The sequence below is a fragment of the Ursus arctos genome, unplaced genomic scaffold (genome assembly GCF_023065955.2).
Source record: "Ursus arctos isolate Adak ecotype North America unplaced genomic scaffold, UrsArc2.0 scaffold_13, whole genome shotgun sequence".
Lineage (NCBI taxonomy): Eukaryota > Metazoa > Chordata > Mammalia > Carnivora > Ursidae > Ursus > Ursus arctos.
In genome coordinates, this window is record NW_026622797.1 from 5,427,894 (window position 1) to 5,447,310 (window position 19,417).

Here is a 19,417-nt window from a genome sequence, read left to right on the forward strand (position 1 = left end):
CAACATCAGTTTTGCTAAAACTACACAAGTCATAACCCACTAATTCTATAGTATTAGTCACAACCAACACTTTTTAAATGACATAGAATGGGGACTCCCTGGGTGGCTCAGTTGGTTAGGGGTCCAACTCTTGATTTTGGCTCAGGTCATGATTTGAGGGTTGTGAGATCTAGCCCTGTGTCTGGCTCCCCACTCAGTTAAGAGTCTGCTTGAGATTCTCTCTGTTTCCCTCACCCTCTGCCCCGCCACTCATGCACACGTGTGCACACACTTTGTCTCTCTAAAATAAATCTTTAAAATAAATAAAGAAATGATGTAGAATGGGAAAAAAGTAGATTACACCATAGGTAAGGAACACAAATATTATTTAATGAAGCTTTCATTTCAGCTGTTTGGTTATATAAATATGTATGCACATAACAAAATATTTCTCTTTTTAAGTAGCATTCTAAAACTTTGATATATACCTTTTTTCGCTCACATTTATACCATTTTTCTGGTTTACACTGCCAGGATATATGTACTTGTTATTCAATAAATAATAGTATTAACAAATCAAAGAGACTCTTGATTCACAAAATCAAAGATTTCACTTTGAGGTTCCTCTTAATTATTACTACTTGCTCCAATGCTTTAAGCATCCACAGATAAAGTGAGTAAAAATTTTGTATATTCAAATACGGACAACTTGACACACATCTGCAGTACCATGTGGCATATTTTATGATGTTCAGTTCATATATTTAAATAAGAAAATCAAAGGTGTTAGTCCTTAAATAAAAATGAAACGTGAAAAATAAGACTCTCATGTCCCTTACTACCCAGTAAAATGAATGCATTTTTCTATAACCTAAAATCAAACAGGATTTTTAACTCAGATCTTACTTTCACCTTCCCTAATTACTGTCATTCTCTTACAGGATCCACTTATTCTCTACTCTCTTCCCCTTTTCATTTTTTTTTATTCAGGATTCATGAAACAACAACATAAAATGTTTTTTAAAGATACCGCTCCTAAATTTATCACCCTTCAAAATTTAGATAAACTTACACTAAACATTACACAACCTGTACAGGACATCACCACACACAAGCCTAAATACTAAGTCTCGCAATGACAGAGAATCTGAACTGAGTATTTAGAAGACACTACGTGGCTTTCTCATTTTCCCTTATCTTTACCTTAGACTTTTACCCCATTATTCTAAGGCAAATGACCTAGATCTACAAGGGGGACATGGAGAGCTTACTCCAACTAATGACTTTAGAACACTGTGTAAAATATAGACAGCGGAAGTTCCTTTGCTCTGTACGCTAAACTGCATCTAGACCTAGAGTCAGCTGGGTGGAAAGTGAACCTAGGAGGGCCTTTGTCTTTAACATCAGTTTAATGACAATATCACTGTATGCATTAGATGCTTAATTTTAGTCTTATTTACAGGAAAAGTTAAAAATACCCTGGGTACAGAGGCACCTGGCTGGCTCAGTCAGTTAAGCGTATGACTCTTGATTTCGGCTTAGGTCATGATCTCAGGGTTATGAGACTGAACCCTGTGGCACTGGGCATGGAGCCTGCTTAAGATGCTCTCTCTCCTTCCTCTCCCTCTCTCAAAAAACAAAACAAAAAAACTCAAAAAACCATGGGGCGCCTGGGTGGCACAGCAGTTAAGCATCTGCCTTCGGCTCAGGGTGGGATCCTGGCGTTATGGGATCGAGCCCCGCATCAGGCTCCTCCACTATGAGCCTGCTTCTTCCTCTCCCACTCCCCCTGCTTGTGTTCCCTCTCTCGCTGGCTGTCTCTCTCTCTGTCGAATAAATAAATAAAATCTTTAAAAAAAAAAAAAAAACAAAAAAACACAAAACTCCTTAGGTAGGTATTTCAAGTATTGAAATAAAATTTAAAATAATTAAGACTACTCACTTTAGGAGGTAATCACAGTACACAAATTATCAGTCATAACATCATTCCCCACAGAGGGGATTGGGCCCAAAGGTACTCTCTGACTGACTAATAATACCACTTACAGACATATTTCTGTCACAAGAGCCAAATCAACTACCATTCCTGAAGTCAGCAGTTTCTGATCTGTACAACTTCATACTCTTCATAAATGAACTACACTTACATATATAACAAAAAGATAGAACTGTGATCACTGAGATCATTTCCAACTTCAAATCTCTGAATTATAGGTTTTTCTTTGAACTAGAAAAAAAATTTTTTAATGAAAATTTGTTGGGCCTTCCAGACAAAATGCTATTATTTTACCACCCACCCTTACACTTACCCTTCTTTAAAAACTGCTAATTATAAATGTCATCAAAACTTCACTTTATGACTGCTGTAACAACAAAGAAAAAGAGCTAATATCTTACAGATTAAAAACTAACAGAAAAACCTTAACTAATTACTGACTTACAGATCTTACAAAACTAATATATCACAACTGTATCACTGCATCTCAATGTTTATTAAACAATCTAACAAAGATAAATATTTTTCTGTTCAAAATTCCTCTTCACCTAACAATTCAGTAGTTCCCAACTTAAAAATTTTAGACTTAAACCAAGCATACGTTAAAACAATCAACATTATTTTTCTGTGCGTTATCTGTTTTAAAGTATTTTCAAGTTTTATGTTTAAGTTGTCAGAATTCTGTTAATTTTCTTTCATTTACAAAATTATTTTTTAAAAATAGCAAGTCTAAATTTTTGAATTAAGCAAAATTCACTACTGAAACCATTTGCTGAGAAAGGATACTTTTTCTTGCTTCCTTTTAGATGGAATTTGAAATAATCCCAAACTAAATGAAATTTAACTATCTTTTTCAGAAAGTACTTTGATCTGACTTGAGAGTATTCTCATCCAAAAATTAGTTAAGATTTCCAAACAATTATTATTTAAACCCTCTTCTCCCTGGGATCCACAGTCTTTATAATCCTCTTTCTAATATTTATCATAATGTAGCCTCAGGCCACTAGTTCCAAAAAGAAAAGAAAGAAAAAAGGTATTCCTTTACCAAGTAATTTCAGAAAATACTCCCTTAAACAAAGTTAGCTTCCTTTAGCAGATCCTGGATATTTAACATGTCACCACATGTTGAATTCACAAAAGAATATGCAGCACTTCTTTGACTACTTTTATTCTCAGATTACCTCAGGAGGCCAGTATTACATGGAACACACTTTGCAAACACTTTCCCTATAGCCTCTCTCAATTCAGAGTTAAATTAGCAGATCTTCAATCTCTCCCATCCAATATAAGATTGTTAGGTCTTTCAAGCCATTAGAGCAAAAGCAAAGAGAGAGAAAGATGACGGGCAAGCATATGGCAAAAACCCATGCCATACATACAGGACAAGATATGCTAGCAACTCATCTATAGTTTAGAGCTTAGACTCACCAGTTCTATAAATCACACACTCACTAATTCCAGATAAACTTCCTTCCTCCAGGCACCTAAACCCAACACAACCACCAAAAGACACCTACAGAAAAGAACTAAAATAAATGGTATCATAAAAAGGGTGGGTTAAGTATATCCAAATGTACTAGTAAAACAAAATAGAAAGCCAAACAAAGCATGCACAGTTTAAAAAATAAAGATAAAATAGAAGTTAAGAGGCAAAATACTGGGGTGGGGGCAGGTAGGGATTAAGTCCAGAAAGTCTAAAAATATGCAATAAGCAGAGCAATCTATCACATGAATCTACACTAAACAGAAACATGGAGGCAGATAAAGGGGGGGGGGGGGGAACCAAGACGTAAAAAGAAAAGCCTTAAATGGGTCTCCCATTATCAACACGATGAAATCTTTTTCCAGGAATTTAAAGCTTTCTACAGAAGAGATACAGAATAATTTACTTCTTTCTCTTACTCAGAATGTCCTCACATTCAAAGATAGTGTTCCCTGTGTCTAGAACACTACTCCCTTACCTTTTCTCTACTTCAATCCTATCTATCCTGCAAGAGCCAGGTGAAATTTTACCCTTGTTTCTGAAACATTTCATAATCTCCCCAGCCTAACACAATCTTAGCACTAGTCTTTCAACCTCTCTTGGTTATAGTCCCTTATATTACTTTCTTTTCACACTATCTACCTTATTACTCAGACAACCTGAACGTAAGGAATGAATCTGAAGCTTTGTTGCATACCTCGTATGTTACACATAGTATGCATTCAAATTTACTTGTGAATACAATAAAAAATTCTAAATAAATATGTCAAGTCATTAAAAAGTAAAATATGCAACTCTGACATTACTCAAAAATTAAATGTCACATAATAGTAATCACTTTCTACTGGAATGCAGTATAAAATGCTGACTTCCAATTAACTACACTGCACAAATGAAAGAGCTTGGTATTCACACGGCCATTACAATATTTAGTAACCTAAGGCTTTTTAAACAGTGAGTAATCAAGTTCTGAAAACGTTTGATATTATCATCACACAAGCTTACTGAAAACTAAGTGATAGGTCGAAAAGAATAGTTAAGGAAATTATAATACATCTCTATAGGATAAACTATGTTAACATAAAACTATATTGTCAAAGAATATGAAATGGCAGGGGAACATGCTCCTGATGTAATTTACTTACACAGACAGCACTACAGTAGGATCACAATTGTGTTTTATCCATAAATTGAGAAGGGGAAAAAGTCTAGAAGAGAATTTGCCAAAATGTTAAGAGTGATTATCACTGGGGCGCCTGGGTGGCACAGCGGTTAAGCGTCTGCCTTCGGCTCAGGGCGTGATCCTGGCGTTATGGGATCGAGTCCCACATCAGGCTCTTCAGCTATGAGCCTGCTTCTTCCTCTCCCGCTCCCCCTGCTTGTGTTCCCTCTCTCGCTGGCTGTCTCTATCTCTGTCAAATAAATAAATAAAATCTTTAAAAAAAAAAAAAAAAGAGTGATTATCACTGAATTATGGGTAATTTTTACTTTTTAATTGATATACTTTAGTTCTTTTCCATAAGATGAATACTTGTTATAAGAATAAAATGTTTAATTCCTTATAACAAATTTTACGATTACTAGAACAAAGAAATTTATGCCTCTCATATACTCTAAAAGAACTATAAGAAACAATTTATAAAATGTATCCACAAAATTGGCCACAGGGAAAAACTTTCCCTGAAAAATAATACTTCGTATTAAGGTTCAAAAACAATATGCTGTGACACCTCTCTGTCCTCATCACCACCTTTCCAAGGATTCAGAGACCAAAAACCACACTATTGCCAAAGGTGAACTAAAAATGTTTGCATCTTCAATTCTCTACATTTAATGAATAACAAAAAAGAAAAAAGAACACCGGGGAGAAAGAAGTAAAATGCAAGTTCTACAAAAGTATATATCACAGTTGATATCCTCTTCCCTGGTCTTCCACATATCAACACTTCTCTCAAGTCTGAGCTCAATTTCAACTGATTGAGGAAGAAAAGTATTTTATAACTGATACAGCAATTTAAAAAAAGCTTGAAATAACTTGGAAAATATAACTTAAATGCATTATTAACAAAAACACATACTTCCAAATCATATCTAAGAAGGAATTTAAATAAGCAGTATTTAACAACTGCAAGCTGGATTTTAAAATATATATTTACCTAACTAAAAAAAACTGCAAGGAATGCTATAAACTACAATAATAAAGTGAGATAAGATTACCTTTCTACTGCTGATAATTTTTTATTACTACAATAAAACTATAATCCCCAAAAGCACTTTCTCTTCATATAACATATAATAGTCAATTATGGCACAGATTTTTTTTTCCTGATTTACATTAGTAAACAAATCAACTACCTGGTTAAAGACTTTAGAATTGCAAAGAAAATATACAAGTAGAATACTTTTAACAGACTTGACTCATTCCTGCACTAAAACAAACAAAAAAACCTTCAAACAACTAAGCTGTAAAGGCAGAAACTGTATTTCAGAATATTACTATACTCAACGGAATGTCCTAATCAGTCACATTTTATAGTCAGCATCTAACATATGGTCTCTTTAAAAAAAAAAAAAAGTTATTTAAAGTAATATCCCAACTGACCTACATGACACGTCTAAATATTAAATTTAATAATTGTTATTTCTTACATTCCTGAGCAATTCTCCTCTTACAATTTAAAGGAAAACAATTTCCTATTCTCGTAAAAGAGTTATTTCTCAACAAATTTTAATCACTAAACACTGTCTTTTGTATACTAATATCTCCATCTGCTGGAACATAGCTTCCTTACTATTAAAAGTTCTTAAGGAGAAAAACTTTACAGTAGAGATTTTGCAACTACTTAGAAATAAAACCTTTTCATCGGTCACCATTTGAGGCAACTAGCGAACCAACACTTTATTTCGAGAACCAACCAGTAATTAAGAATAAGCATATATCTGGCTTTTCCAATAGTAACTATTTGCAGAATAGCAATATATTCCCTGCTGATAAAAGAAAGTTTTACCTAACTACAGCAGGAGAATCAATCTATGACCACGCTAACCCATATTATCTGTCTTTTAGTTTTACTGATGGTGGAACCAGATGCAGGCCCCCAGCACGACGCAAAATCAAGTGCATAGCATCACCTATGACGTATACTTGAAACTATTCAATCCTTTAAACATAACTTCCGAAATACTAGATATACAGGGCGTAAAAGAACAATTCCAATGATAAGGAAGTTATTATAGCAGTGCCATAACAAAGATGGTTCTAAATTAAAAGGACGTGAAATCATAACAACCAGACTCAATGAGTGGGGTCCTGAATCAGACTCTGGTTTGGACAATACAGTTAAAAATATATTTTGGGGATGACAACAAAAATCTAAATATGGACTGGTTATTACGTTAAGTGTAAGACTGATCCATTTTATTCAGCGTGATGCCGTTATATAGGAAGATGCTAGTGTTTAAAGAGACACATAAATATATAGAGATGGAAAGTCAAGATATCTCTAATTTACCTAATCAACATAAAAAATAAATACAATTAAATAAAAATGAAGTAAAATGGATAACGAAAATAATGAAGTTCTCAAAAATCTTTGCATTTGATAACACATCTAGATTCAACAATATTAGATGACTGAGGTTTGGACAAAATGTCCTCCAACTCAAACCAATTCAAGAATTTCTAAGATTCCTCTAAACCAAAGAGCTTCTTCAATTCTCTTTAATTTACATATAAGCTTAACTCTAAATAACCAAAATTTTGGCTGACAGCTATACAAATGAACCCCACATGTTCTCAATACCTCAGGATTAATGTAAGAACTTATGGGTAAGGAAAAAATAATTTTTGTATATGTTTATTTTTAGTTAAAATGCATTCTTTTTAAAAACTCCAAAGAATTTAAACCTAAAATATATAAAGCTCAAAATTTATTTTTATTATTTTGAGAAAATAGAACTATTTAAAATAGTTAACCTAACCATTTACCTTAACCCTTCACGATGCATCCAATTTCTACTTCCTTAGAGCCATATATTCTACATTCTTGTTAGTTTTCCCTCAAAGAGTTCATTACAACATCCCAAAATAATACAACCCTTCCACTGGTTCCTTACAAAGCTCAGAATAGAATGTATGCTATTCATCCTGGCATTCAAGGCCCACCATGGTAGAGTCCAAACCTAGGCTGCTGGCTCTGCTCACAACTCTCCTTCGTGTGCCATTTGCCATTCCAACTGAGTTTAAACACACTTTCTGAAAATCTTTCAATCTCCCATTACCACTGTTTTGACACTACACCACTTTCTCTTCTCGTGGAACATCCTCCACCCTCCCATTCACCTCATTAAATCCTACCATCTATTAATACCAAGTCAGATTCTACTGTTCAAAAAATATTAGTATATTCTAGACTATCAGAATGCTAGTAGTGAGTCTCATGAACATAAAAAATAATAGATACTCATGTGGATAAATTACCTTTGTTTTTTCTTTTCTTCTTTCATGCTCTACAAGCTGCCTTGCTTATCTCATTTTCCATCCTATCAAAAACAACCTAAAAATATCGACAGAAATTAAATAATGCTACCTTACAGTCTGAGAAGTTCTTCTGCATATAATACTCTCCAGCCTCCAAACAGAAATTCTAATTTGAAGTTGGTAGGGCAGTTAGTAATTCCATTTATGTATGAAGAATACGAGGTTCAGAGAGGTTAGATATCTTGTCCAAGATCACCAAACTAGCTAAATGCAAACTCATGATTAGATCTCAGGTCTACTGGTCAAAGAATTCTTACTACTTGCAACATGGTCTCATTAGTACATGGACAGAAATACAAATATATTTTTATCTTTATGCTGGCTCACAGCTCATACATATATACACACGCACACTTATTACACAGCTGACACCTGAACAGCTGTCATAACTATTGGAGCATCACTGCAACAATGATGGTAGCTGCAACAATAGTAAGAATTAGGTACAGTTAATTTCCAAATACCTTATATTTGGCTTTGGTGTGAAATTTTACTTATTAAAAAATTTATTTACCTACCATGTAACAATTCTCTCAGAGTGATACAATTACTGTAACGCAGCAAGCAAGGGACTGCAGCTTATACTTAATTCTTTCCAAATATACTTGAATCAGTTGATGCTCCAGATAAGGGTCTCAGGAATGGGATGCAGTGGCTACCTAGTGCAGCTCCCATTTCCATTCAATTCATCATCACCCCCCTCCTGACAGTCACTCTTCAGAGTTGGTACCTATGCTACTAACCACCTTATGCTAATGTAAAAGTGAACCAAGTGTACACTCCTGACTTGAATCACCTAGCAAGAGTAAACCTTTATATTAAATCTTCCAGTCAGAAATGTTAGGTTTCCTCTTGAGCAGTTACTAAAAATAGTAACCACAGTAATACCAGCAATAATACTAAATATACACTAGATTTGTACCTATTAAAGAGTTAAGGCTCTATCTTATGGTTATTAAGAAGTTTAAGGGTACTAAGGTGGCTCAGTCAGTTAAGCATCTGCCTTCAGCTCAGTTCATTATCTCAGGGGCCTGGGATCGAACCCCACATCAGGCTCTCTGCTCAGCAGGGAGTCTGTTTCTCCCTCTCACTCTCCCTCTCTCAAATAAATAAATAAAATCTTTTTAAAAATTTAAAAAAAAGCTTAAGTAAATGAGCTGAAATCCTCTAACACCTTTACTTTCTCACTTTCAGCCTAACTATCACAAAAATTTACCTCTAAAAAAAAATTCTAGCTCCAAGAATTTGACTAGTATTTGCCCAAGTCCAACATATCACAAAATTAACACTACTCCCATTTACTTTTTCTTCTTCATGTCCACAACCTAAGGCAACACAGAAACTTTCTAGCACGTGGAACTATTCTGGGTTTTTCTTCTCCAGTTCCACTTATGGAGTGACACATTTACCAAAAAGATCAAAAGGCAGAACTGAGGGTCTAGCTCCAACTCTGATACTACCTTGCCTTGTGATGTGGACAAGTCACAACCTCTATAGACTTTAGTTTTTGTACCTATAATATGAATATTTCCCTTGATTCCCAGCTCCCCTGCAGCTCTGAAATTCCATGATCTTTTGATATTATTTTAGTTTTCCCTACACTAAACTGCATCCAAAAAATGTTTTCCATTTTTTCTATTTTTTTCATATATACATCTCCTCAAATACTCTTTGTAAACCCATTCTGAGTCCCCATAAGATATTATGACCCTAAGAATTAATGAAGAAAGGTTCCAAATAAAAATTTCATAAAACGTTGCTTTTTGCCAGAACTTTCTTAGTACTCTTAAATGTAATAAGAATATATATATATGTTTTTATTAAATTTTTCTATAGATTTTAAACTCTTAAGTTAGCTTAAAAGCCAAAAGTTCCCCAATAATCTAACTGACCAGGTGATCATGCCCAATCTTTACAACAACTTGTCCTGCATGAAAGCCAAAAGCAAGGTTAGGACCTACTAATAAGACTCTTTTCCACTATTAATAATCATTTCAATCCTGGGGCTAAGCAGATATTTCATTACTTCGAAAACCGTCCTTATTCTAGAACTTGACCAGCCCCAGCACCCGCTCCCAAGGATTCGAAGCCAGCGCACATTCACTGCATGTATCCCTTTATATACATGTGTGCCTACATGTGTGTACACACACAAGTCCTTTCCTTATTACCATTGCCATATAACATGAGACCACTTTATGGATTTAACCTCATTTTGATGTTTTCTTCTGACACTTCAGTACCCTTGAAAATTATCCAAACTGACAAATTATGCTTTATCATAAATAATGTGACAGAAATGTTACAATAAATTGATTCATTTCACAAGTCACAAAATTTAGTTTTGTATAAATAAAACATGTAGGTTAGAATCAATATATAAGGCAACATTATGAACGTAAAATTTTGTTTATTTTGCTAGACTTGATAGGATTGCTGGAATTTCAAACTAGAGTTGCTGCTTCAGGAAACCGAAGAAATGATGAAACCACTGAGTACAATCATTTGCTTGTTAATTACAAGAATTCTAGATAAATCACTTATCTTCTACAAGCTATATATTTGTTAAAAATTCATGACAGATTTACTTTAAAACATTGTTAGGGCTAAAGCAGAAAAGTAGACTGCTTTTAAGAGGGTTAAGTTAGCTGAAAACTTCTCTTATCAGTCTTCTAGGTAATGGCACTTTCAAATTAGCTTAAAGATACACCTGTGTTTAAAAAAATTGCTATTTGTGTTAAATTACTGTAACTGCCACACATGTTTATACTCAGCTTTCTTCTAAACTAAAACCATTCAAATAGTCCTTATTTATCCTGAACACATCCCATATACTGTGTTTTACAGAGTACAAGACCTACATATCAGCTGAATGTTGACTTTTATAGGTAATTGACTGGGGAAAAGGTTTACCTATATAATTCCATAAATGCCAAAACTTTTAAGAGCTGAGATGAGCACTGACAGCTTCTCTCTGCTTATGGATTGATACACTTTGTATAAGGACTGGCTGAAAACTACTGTCCAAGTAAAGCAATTTTGTCTTTCTATAATTCTCATTCACACCAATAGTATTAAAGTAAAATGAAGATAAAAGCTTCTTGAGAACAGGCATTGCAAATAATATTGTAAGATTTCTAAAAAAAATCATTAAAAAAATACATGTACCTTTTTTTCTAATTGCACAAAACTATCACCAATTATTATATCATTGGCTTAATCTCATACTTTAGAGAAAATAGAAATCAAGAGGATATCAATGTCAACCTATTTGTTAATTCTACAAACATCTGATAATGTACATGTGCCAGACTATGAGGTTGGCACCTTCAAGGAACTAATTCTAATAAGGACAGGAAGACACAAAAAAGAGATATTATTACAATATGAAGTATGATGATAACTACATAGACAATAGTACCTAATACATACTGGGTTATATTTAGTCAATTTTCATAACACAGTCACACTAACAAAACAAAATGCATTCACTATGAAAAGTTTAATGCCATGTTTGCTTTCTATTACATGAAAAAAAAACTGTAAATATCTTACTTGGACATCAAACAGCCTAGCTATTTTGGGCCCCAAAACTGAAATGCCAATTTTTAAAAGGGGTATAAGCATTTCCCAAAAGTTCCCATGAAGGGAAAAATACATTATCTTGATGTCAAAAAGAGAGGAATCAGAAAAAACAATGAAGTCCTGTCAATCACAAAAATGAAAAGTTGGCACATAATATAATTCTGACTTCTTGGCATAGGTTCTTTCACGATCCTGATCCCTTGGCCCTAAAACAGATCCTTGGATATCTTCGTAATAGTTGACATACCAACGGCAGAAAGTTGCTCAGTGGACTCTGTCACTTAAGTTATCAAACAAACAAAACTCAAATAAGGGCACAGCATTTTCCATGTCCAACAAAGAATTGCACCATCATAAACCAAATTGTATTAACTATAATGAATTTCTCAAGTAAATTAAAAGATGTTCCCGTCGGATTATAAAAAGCTGTCCCTGTGATCATACTGGTGTAATTCTCTTAGGGGCCAAAAAATGTCAAAAAACAAAAAACTTACATATCTAAATATATTGTCCAATAAAGGCTGTGTGTGTGTGTGTGTGTGTGTGTGTGCGCGCGCGCACACGCTGGGGCGAGGGAGCACACTTGTCTTTTGTCACAGGAATCTATTTCCCTTTAAAAAGTAAACAAAATGCCATTTCTTCCTATGAAAAACTGATGTACTCTGCAATCAGCTTTAGGACAGTGAGAAGTGAGAGATAATAACAGAAATAAAATGTGTACAAAATATTAAAAAACTGAATTAACTTGTTTTTACTTTATAGTCTCAAAGCCATTTAAGAAAAGCTGCTCATACCAGACTAGCAAATGCGATTAGCAGAAACCTATTTTTATTAATTCAATTACATTACATCCTTGAGAATAGAGATTTTACTACAAAACATATGAATTGGATAAAGTTAAGAAAAAGGAATCACCTTCTGCCTCATTGAATGTACCTGAATTTTGAATATATATTCTGCCTAAGGGGGAGTTAAGCTTCAAAAGTACAGAATGAATGTTGAATAAATGACCTAGGATACAAGTTATTTCCATTATTACCTTACAGAGCTGGTGACACCTCTTGGGTGAGGAGAAAAATAATGGAAGGACAACTGATTATAAATATCATGTCCTCCTCTCATCACTATTAATTCAAAGGGCTAGTGTTAACTGCAAAGTCTTTCTTCCTAAAGAACAGATTAATTACTTCAACTTAAGTAAATAAAACTGTTTGTTACAGAGCTTGATTACTGTCAGCAATGCTCCAGGAAAAAAAACCCTAAAATTGAAATAAACTTACATAGCAAGTTCTCTCAATACCAATAAATAGCCATATCATTTTTGAAACAAAGCTTCTGTAGACAAGATTTGTCCCCTGCAAAAAAATTCTGAAGTGTAAGAAAACTGAAGTTAAAAGATATTTTCAATATTGAATGCATTATAAATGGAAATAAATGTTAACATGGAAAAATGCTAAGTAGTGAAGCAGGTTTTCATTTAAAATATTTTTTTGCCCACACTTTTAAGGGAGAGGGAGAGAAAATTGAGTTCAGAAAGAAAATTTATTACCTCCCCAAAAGACCATGAGAAAATTAAAATGCATTTTTCAAATCAGAAATGCAGAATGTAATCTAACATGTTTGCTCACTTTTTCTGAGCCACACGCTAATTTTTCAAATATTCACAAAAGATTTAGGCTAGCTTTACTTATAAACTATACCATGCATTTTTAATTTTCCCATCAGCAGCTTTAACCTCCTTCTGCCTAAAAAATGAAAACTCAAAATCTTATTTTAAAATCCCTAGTTCTTCCCTTTCCCCCATCTGGAATTTTTAAATCTAACTGATTTGTGGCCTTCTCAATTCTAATTGCAATACTTTACAAAAACATAATTTGCATTCAAGTACTGTTGTTGCATGAGTTTCATTTTCATAACAAAGAAAGTTTTTTTTTAATAAAAAACTTGTAGTAACTACTCTTTCCCATGGATGGCCCCAGGATTCAGTTTGGAAACTTCTCTCCAGAGAGCAGTTTAAGACTTAAGACCTCAGTTTTATGTGCATTCATCTCTATTTTCAACAAAAGATTCTTAAGTATTGGAAACTGAAATTACGTCCTTTATTCAAGTGGTCCAACCTAGAAAGCACAACTTAAAAGAACTGTGAAAATACTTAATAGGAAAGTCTGACAATTCCTACCTCCATCCCTTCCCCCCACAACAAAAAAATAAATCCAAAACCAAAAAGATTAATATAGGCTAAAGATTAACTTGGCAAGGAATTAAAATGTTCAATCTAAAGCATTTAAGTTTTAATCAACTAAGAAAATCTAGCACACATAAATCCCAAATTTGTAACTAGCCAAATAAGTTCTGAGACTGACAAATTTTTTAAAACTTACTTTAAAAATTTTAAGTAGAATTCCTAAATAATCATTCAAAATTTCTAATTATCAGAAAATACATCTACTGTAAATCCAATAACTTAACTTGATTAATCATCAACACAAAACTTACAGCTTTATCTAAATTGAAAAAACTTTCCGCCCATCATTTGGAAAAGGAAAATGTAATTCCTAACCACAAACAGAAGTCATGATTAATTTGTTTTGGACAATGACAGGCCACAAAGGGGTAAAGCAAGTTGCCAAATTTTCAGAATTAAATCATTTGGCGCAAAAAAACGTGATGCATTTCAAAAACCATACTTTTTGAAGTCAAATTAGGTTTATAATAAGGCTAACAATTAGAGGAAGCAGCTTATTCCACACTAAGGAATAGCCCCTTTTCCTTCGTGTTTGCACTGGTCTGATACAAAAAAACAATCAAACTTCCTAGGCATTATATGCTGTCCATTTTTAACATCCCAGCTACCACACAGAAGCAATCTTTACTTAGGCTGGGGAGTTGAAAAGGCTTAAACTCAAGATTGACCAAGATAAGAGATGGCGTAAACCACATTAAAAGAAAAAAAAATTATTTAGAATATATCATCCTCAGCTAGTGGTCTCCCAAGTTTTAAAATGCAAATGATTATGATTTCCAACCACAGAGAAATGAACAAAAAACCTTTGTTAGAGCTGACATTAGTGGAACTCTAGATTTGGAAGATTACAAACTGTTGAAGCCAACATTAGAAACTTTTTAACAGAGAACTATGAATTATCATTTAGAGATTTTAGATCAACATAAAGGCAAAAGTGAGAAGCCTTTCAGAACTCATCAGGGAAACTAAAATTATGTATGTTTTTAAATAGGATCCACACAAGGTGAAAATACTTCCAATTTTTTATAACCTCCTATGTCATTTAATTAAACTCAACATTTTAATTCAAAGAATGGAACTTTAACCCTAAATATTGTGAGAACACATTTTCATTTTAATGTCTATTAAGGATTCCTTCTAAACAACTGTTCTTAAGAAAAATAATCTTAAAAGAAATTTTTACAAATACTACTAAAACTTTTCATTTTACCAAAATATACCAAGGCAGAGAAAGCATATTATTTTTGAAATGTAATAAAATTGTTCTCATAATTTTAAAGAATGTGTTCTCAGTGTTTGTAAATGTATTATGTACTATAAATACAATTAGGCCACGAAATGACACATAAAATGATTTACCATTAAATTTCAACCAAATTTAATATAGATCAGATTATTGAGTATGTTACACATTTTACTCCGAACATTGCTCATGTTTAAAAAAAAATAACTGGCGCCCCTTAGCGCTCACATTTGGAAATACTCAATTTAAGAGTTCCAGCATTTTTTTTTTTTTTTTTTGACATTCCAGAAAGTTTTCTGCCTCCACAATCTTTCAAATGCCAACACAAATAGAAAAAGCAAAACCCTTTAAAGGGACAGCTCAATTTTTTTCTGGAGCAATATAAAATTAACAGATTTGCTGTTTCAACAGTGGAAAAAGCCCATTCCAGTAAGGGTTACTGCTGTTACGTTTAACACATGTAAGCAAAAGCGAGGACGCAGTAATAACTAACAGTTTTCGTACTTTTAAAGTTGTTTCTATGACTTTCTTGACAACAAAAGCTCGTGGAATTCTTCTTTAACCATCTTTAATCACGGAGACATTTCCGGTCTTTTGTTCTTTAGTGACATTCCAACTCTCTAAGCTTCAGATTCCTTTTCCTTAGTTCTATAGTAAAGATCTCGAAATTCCTATGAAAAATCTAAAATCCATTGTTCAATTTCGTAAGACACAGTTTTCGGCTTCCTTTTAACAGTCCTCCGGTATTGCTTCTAAGAGAAAAAGAACTCCTGGCTACTCGATTTTCAAAATACTTTTGTTGGTCATTTTTTTCCTCTCTAAGCGTTCACAGAAATACAGCTACTTGAATTTAATAGTCCAAGGCACTGCTACAAGAACTTGTTAAAGAAATTCCAGAGTTGGCCAAAATTAATCTTCTTGTCATTCTTCGCAACCCTCAGCTCTCCACCAACAAAGCTTTTTTGCAAACTTTTACTCGTTTTTATTTTCGCCCTTTCTAACGTCTTGATTTCCTGTCCTACAAAGTAAGGCAGCGGCGTCCTCGGGAAAAAGCTCTCCGCCGAAGTTCTCTCAAACTCGGGACTACGTTTAGATTTGTCCTCGCGGTATTTCGTATTCACACCCCCCCCCCCCGCCCAAAGTGAAGTTAAACTCCCGAACAGTTCTCGCTTCCCCAAACAAAAGGACAAAAAGTGCTTTCCGCTGTCATTTTGTCCTCGCCTTCAGCTAAATCAGCATTACTTTCGGTCTCCTATGGAATTCCTTTAAATTATCAAGCCCCACGCTACTCCCCTCGAGTATCTGCAAGCCGCACAAACTCCAAAAAAGCAAAAGCCCCACTGGATCCTCCACTTTGGGAACCAGCGGCGTCCTCCGGGAAAGACCCCTCCGGGAGCGCCCTGGGGCCGGTGTCCTTCAGGCGCCCGCGGGGCGCTGGGCGAGCGAGGCCGGGATCCTCCCGGGCAGGCCCGCGAAGCTCCGGGCCGTCGCGGTGCTCGCAGGCGCGGCTGGAAGCCGGGGACGCCAGAGGGCTCGCCCCGCAGCCTTCCCCAGCGCACCAACTTGGGCGCCGGCGGCACGAGGCCCGGGGTCTCGGGTCCGGGGTCCGGGGAGGGGGGAGGGGGCGTCCCGCCAGTGGGTCCCGCCCGCGCCCGCGGCCCCGGCCCGCCCGCCGCCGCGCCCCGCGAGCCCGGCCTCGGCGCCGCCTCCATGCGCCCCGCCCGGGCCTCTCCGTCCCCGGTGGACGGTCCCCGCCGGCCGCGACCTTCCCTCCCTCCCAACACGCCGGCGGGCGTCGGGTCCCGGGAAGAGGGGCCGCCGCCTGGGCGCGGGCCGCGAGGGGCCGACGAGGCGACTCACCTTCGTCCAGCAGCCGCTCGAGGTGGTTGAAGATCCCGCAGAAGTTGGGCAGGCTGCTCATGAGCTTCTTGTCGTTCATCAGCTGCATCAGGTAATCTGGGGTGGGCTTCGGCTTCTCCTTCGTTTCCATTTCCCCGACCATATTCCAGGCTCCGCAGCTCACTCCGCCCGCCGCCGCCGCCGCCGCCGGAGAGGAGGGAGGGGCGGGGAGCCCCGGCCGCCGGCCGCTCGGGACTCGGCGTCCCGCTCCGCTCCGCTCCCGCGCCGGGCGCCGGGGCGGCCGGACCGCGCGCTCGCCGCGCTCTCCCCGCCCCCGCAGGCACTTTCCGCCCGCGGCCCGACGCGCTCCCGGCCCGCCGCCGCTCCTCGGCCGCCGGCTCGGCGCGTCCCTCACGAGGCCGGCGGGCGGGAGGCGGGTCTCCGCGGGCCGAGTGCGGGCGCGGGCCGCTCGGCGCCGGACAAGGAGGAGCCGGGCCGCCGCCGCTCGTTCGGCTGGTCGCGCCCGCTCAGCCGCCGCCGCCGCTTCTGCCGCGGGCTCGGGGTCTCTCTGGGCTGGTCCCCGCCGCGGCCGCCTCTGCCGCTGCCGCCGCGCTCTGACTCCGCTCCTCCTCTTCCTCCTCCTCCTCGCCTCCTCCTCCTCCTCCTCCTCACTCACTTGGCGGCGGAGTTCGCCTCAGTTCAGGCGGCGCTGCCAGCGGCGGCGGCGGCGGCGCGGGGGGAGGGGCGGCGGCGCGGGGAGGGCCGGGGGCGGGCGGCGGGCGGGGCCGCGCAGGGCGGCCGTTAGCGGGGCCCGGCCGGCGCGCTCCTCCTCCCGCCGCAGCCCCCCGCAGCCCCCGGCCCAGGCGCCGCCGTGCCCGCCGCCGCGCCGTCTCCCTCCGGCAGGGTGGGCGGCCTGAAGGGCCGGCGCCGGGCTGGGGTCCCCGCCGAAGCGGGCGAGAGCGGAGGGAGGGGCCGGTGCGGGGCCGACGGACGGGGGAGGGCACCGGGCAGGGCGGCGGGGTGCCTGGTGGCGGTGCTTTCGACTTGGGTGGGGGCGGGGGCCGCGCCGCTTCGCGCTCCCCGCGCCTGGGCCGGCTTGTCTGGCGGGCGCGGTCGGGCTGTGGCGTTAGGTGAGAGGGATCGCCAGCGGGACGCACCAGGGCTGCGCTCGCCGCCGCACAGCCCCATTCTCTCCTCCGTTACTATAGTTTTTTTTTTAAACCTCTCCTCTGTTCTCACACACACATCCTCCCCGCGCCAAGAAAAGAATTTTTTTTAACGTCCTGTTGCTTCACGGGGGACTTTCGGGGTGGGCGTCACGTGGCCCGACACGTAGCCGTAAGGTCTGAGAGCGCGTGCGCGCGTCGAGTCAGGCGGTCACGCCCCTTCCGAGGGTCGCTCCGCCCCTGCCAGGGCCCCGCTAGTGAAGGGGGGAGGGGCAGTGCCTGCCACGCGCCTGCGTGGGGCGGGCCGTGGCCTGGGCGGGGGCTGGCGCGGGGGCGCGCCGTGGGGGGAGGCGATGGGATGACCGGGCTGTCGGACCCCCAAGTGGTGGGGCGGGGGCCAGAAGCTGCGGAATCTTAGCTCCCCGGTGTCGGGTTCTCCTGCGCAGGACGCGTTCCCGGTGGGCTCTTAATTGCTGCGGTGTCGTTGGTGGCACCGCACGACAACATCCCCCCGTCTGGCGTCCCCGCGGTCTCCGGCTTCGAGAACCACGCTGCGGGAAGGAGCCTGACGCTCGGTGCGTCAGGTGTGGGCGCCCCTCGTCGCCCCGACGGCGTCGCCACTGCCTGTGCTGTACCTGTCTCAGAGGCGGAGCGCGCCTCTGGAGACAGGGTCTGTCTTGGTGCAGCATCCGGTTTTCCGAGAGCCAGCTGCAGTTAGGAATGAGCACCGCGCTGTACGAAATAAGGAGGGGGACGTGAACGGTGTGGGCGATGTTGCCCTCCGTGATGGCATCAGCATCCAGTTATGAAGTGCATCCGCAATAAATGAAATAAGGTCATGTACCTAGTTCGAAGGGTGGAAGTCAACACTCCCATTTGCCAACTTGTAAAAATAATGATACAGTGGGCAGGAGTGTTTTCCATGCGGTATGATGGATTTCAAATATTTAGGTTTGTTTGGGAAAGACTTCTGAACTGCAACGATGTAGTTCTCTTTGTTTTATAGAATGTTATCAGTCGCAAACTCTGCATCTGCATTTTTCTGCAAGCCTATTATGACATGTTCAATTAATGTAGACGAAATCTAACATCAAACCGACCGTGGTGAGAGCTACAAGTGGCTGAAATCTGTCTACTGTGTTTTAACGGGGAAGAATTTACATGGGGTTTTTTGGTAAAATTTTGCTTCATACAAATTCTGAAGATGACTTAAGTTTGAGTTGTATTGAAACTAGCTGAATTTCAAACAAATACTCTGAGTATCGAGTAGCTTCTGTCCTGTTCATTTAAGGAACATTGTTTCTAAAATGAACCTACTTTGGTAGAGGAAATGGAATTGCC

At 39.2% G+C, this 19,417-nt stretch overlaps 1 protein-coding gene across 7 annotated transcripts in view; it reads right to left on the bottom strand.

Annotated features, from left to right (window-relative positions):
* The window catches only part of QKI (QKI, KH domain containing RNA binding), a 155,901-nt gene extending 138,679 nt beyond the window's left edge, over positions 1–17,222 (bottom strand). For 4 of the 7 annotated variants that reach the window (XM_026505178.4, XM_044386464.3, XM_048226147.2 and 1 more), the window contains exon 1: positions 16,932–17,163. In XM_026505178.4, the coding sequence (XP_026360963.1) occupies positions 16,932–17,073 (142 nt within the window). In that variant the 5' untranslated portion in view covers positions 17,074–17,163. Of the gene's footprint in view, positions 1–16,931 lie in introns of all 7 variants that reach the window. The other 3 variants (XM_026505180.4, XM_026505183.4, XM_026505181.4) reach the window with 2 other exon arrangements.
* Positions 17,223–19,417: the final 2,195 nt, after the last annotated feature.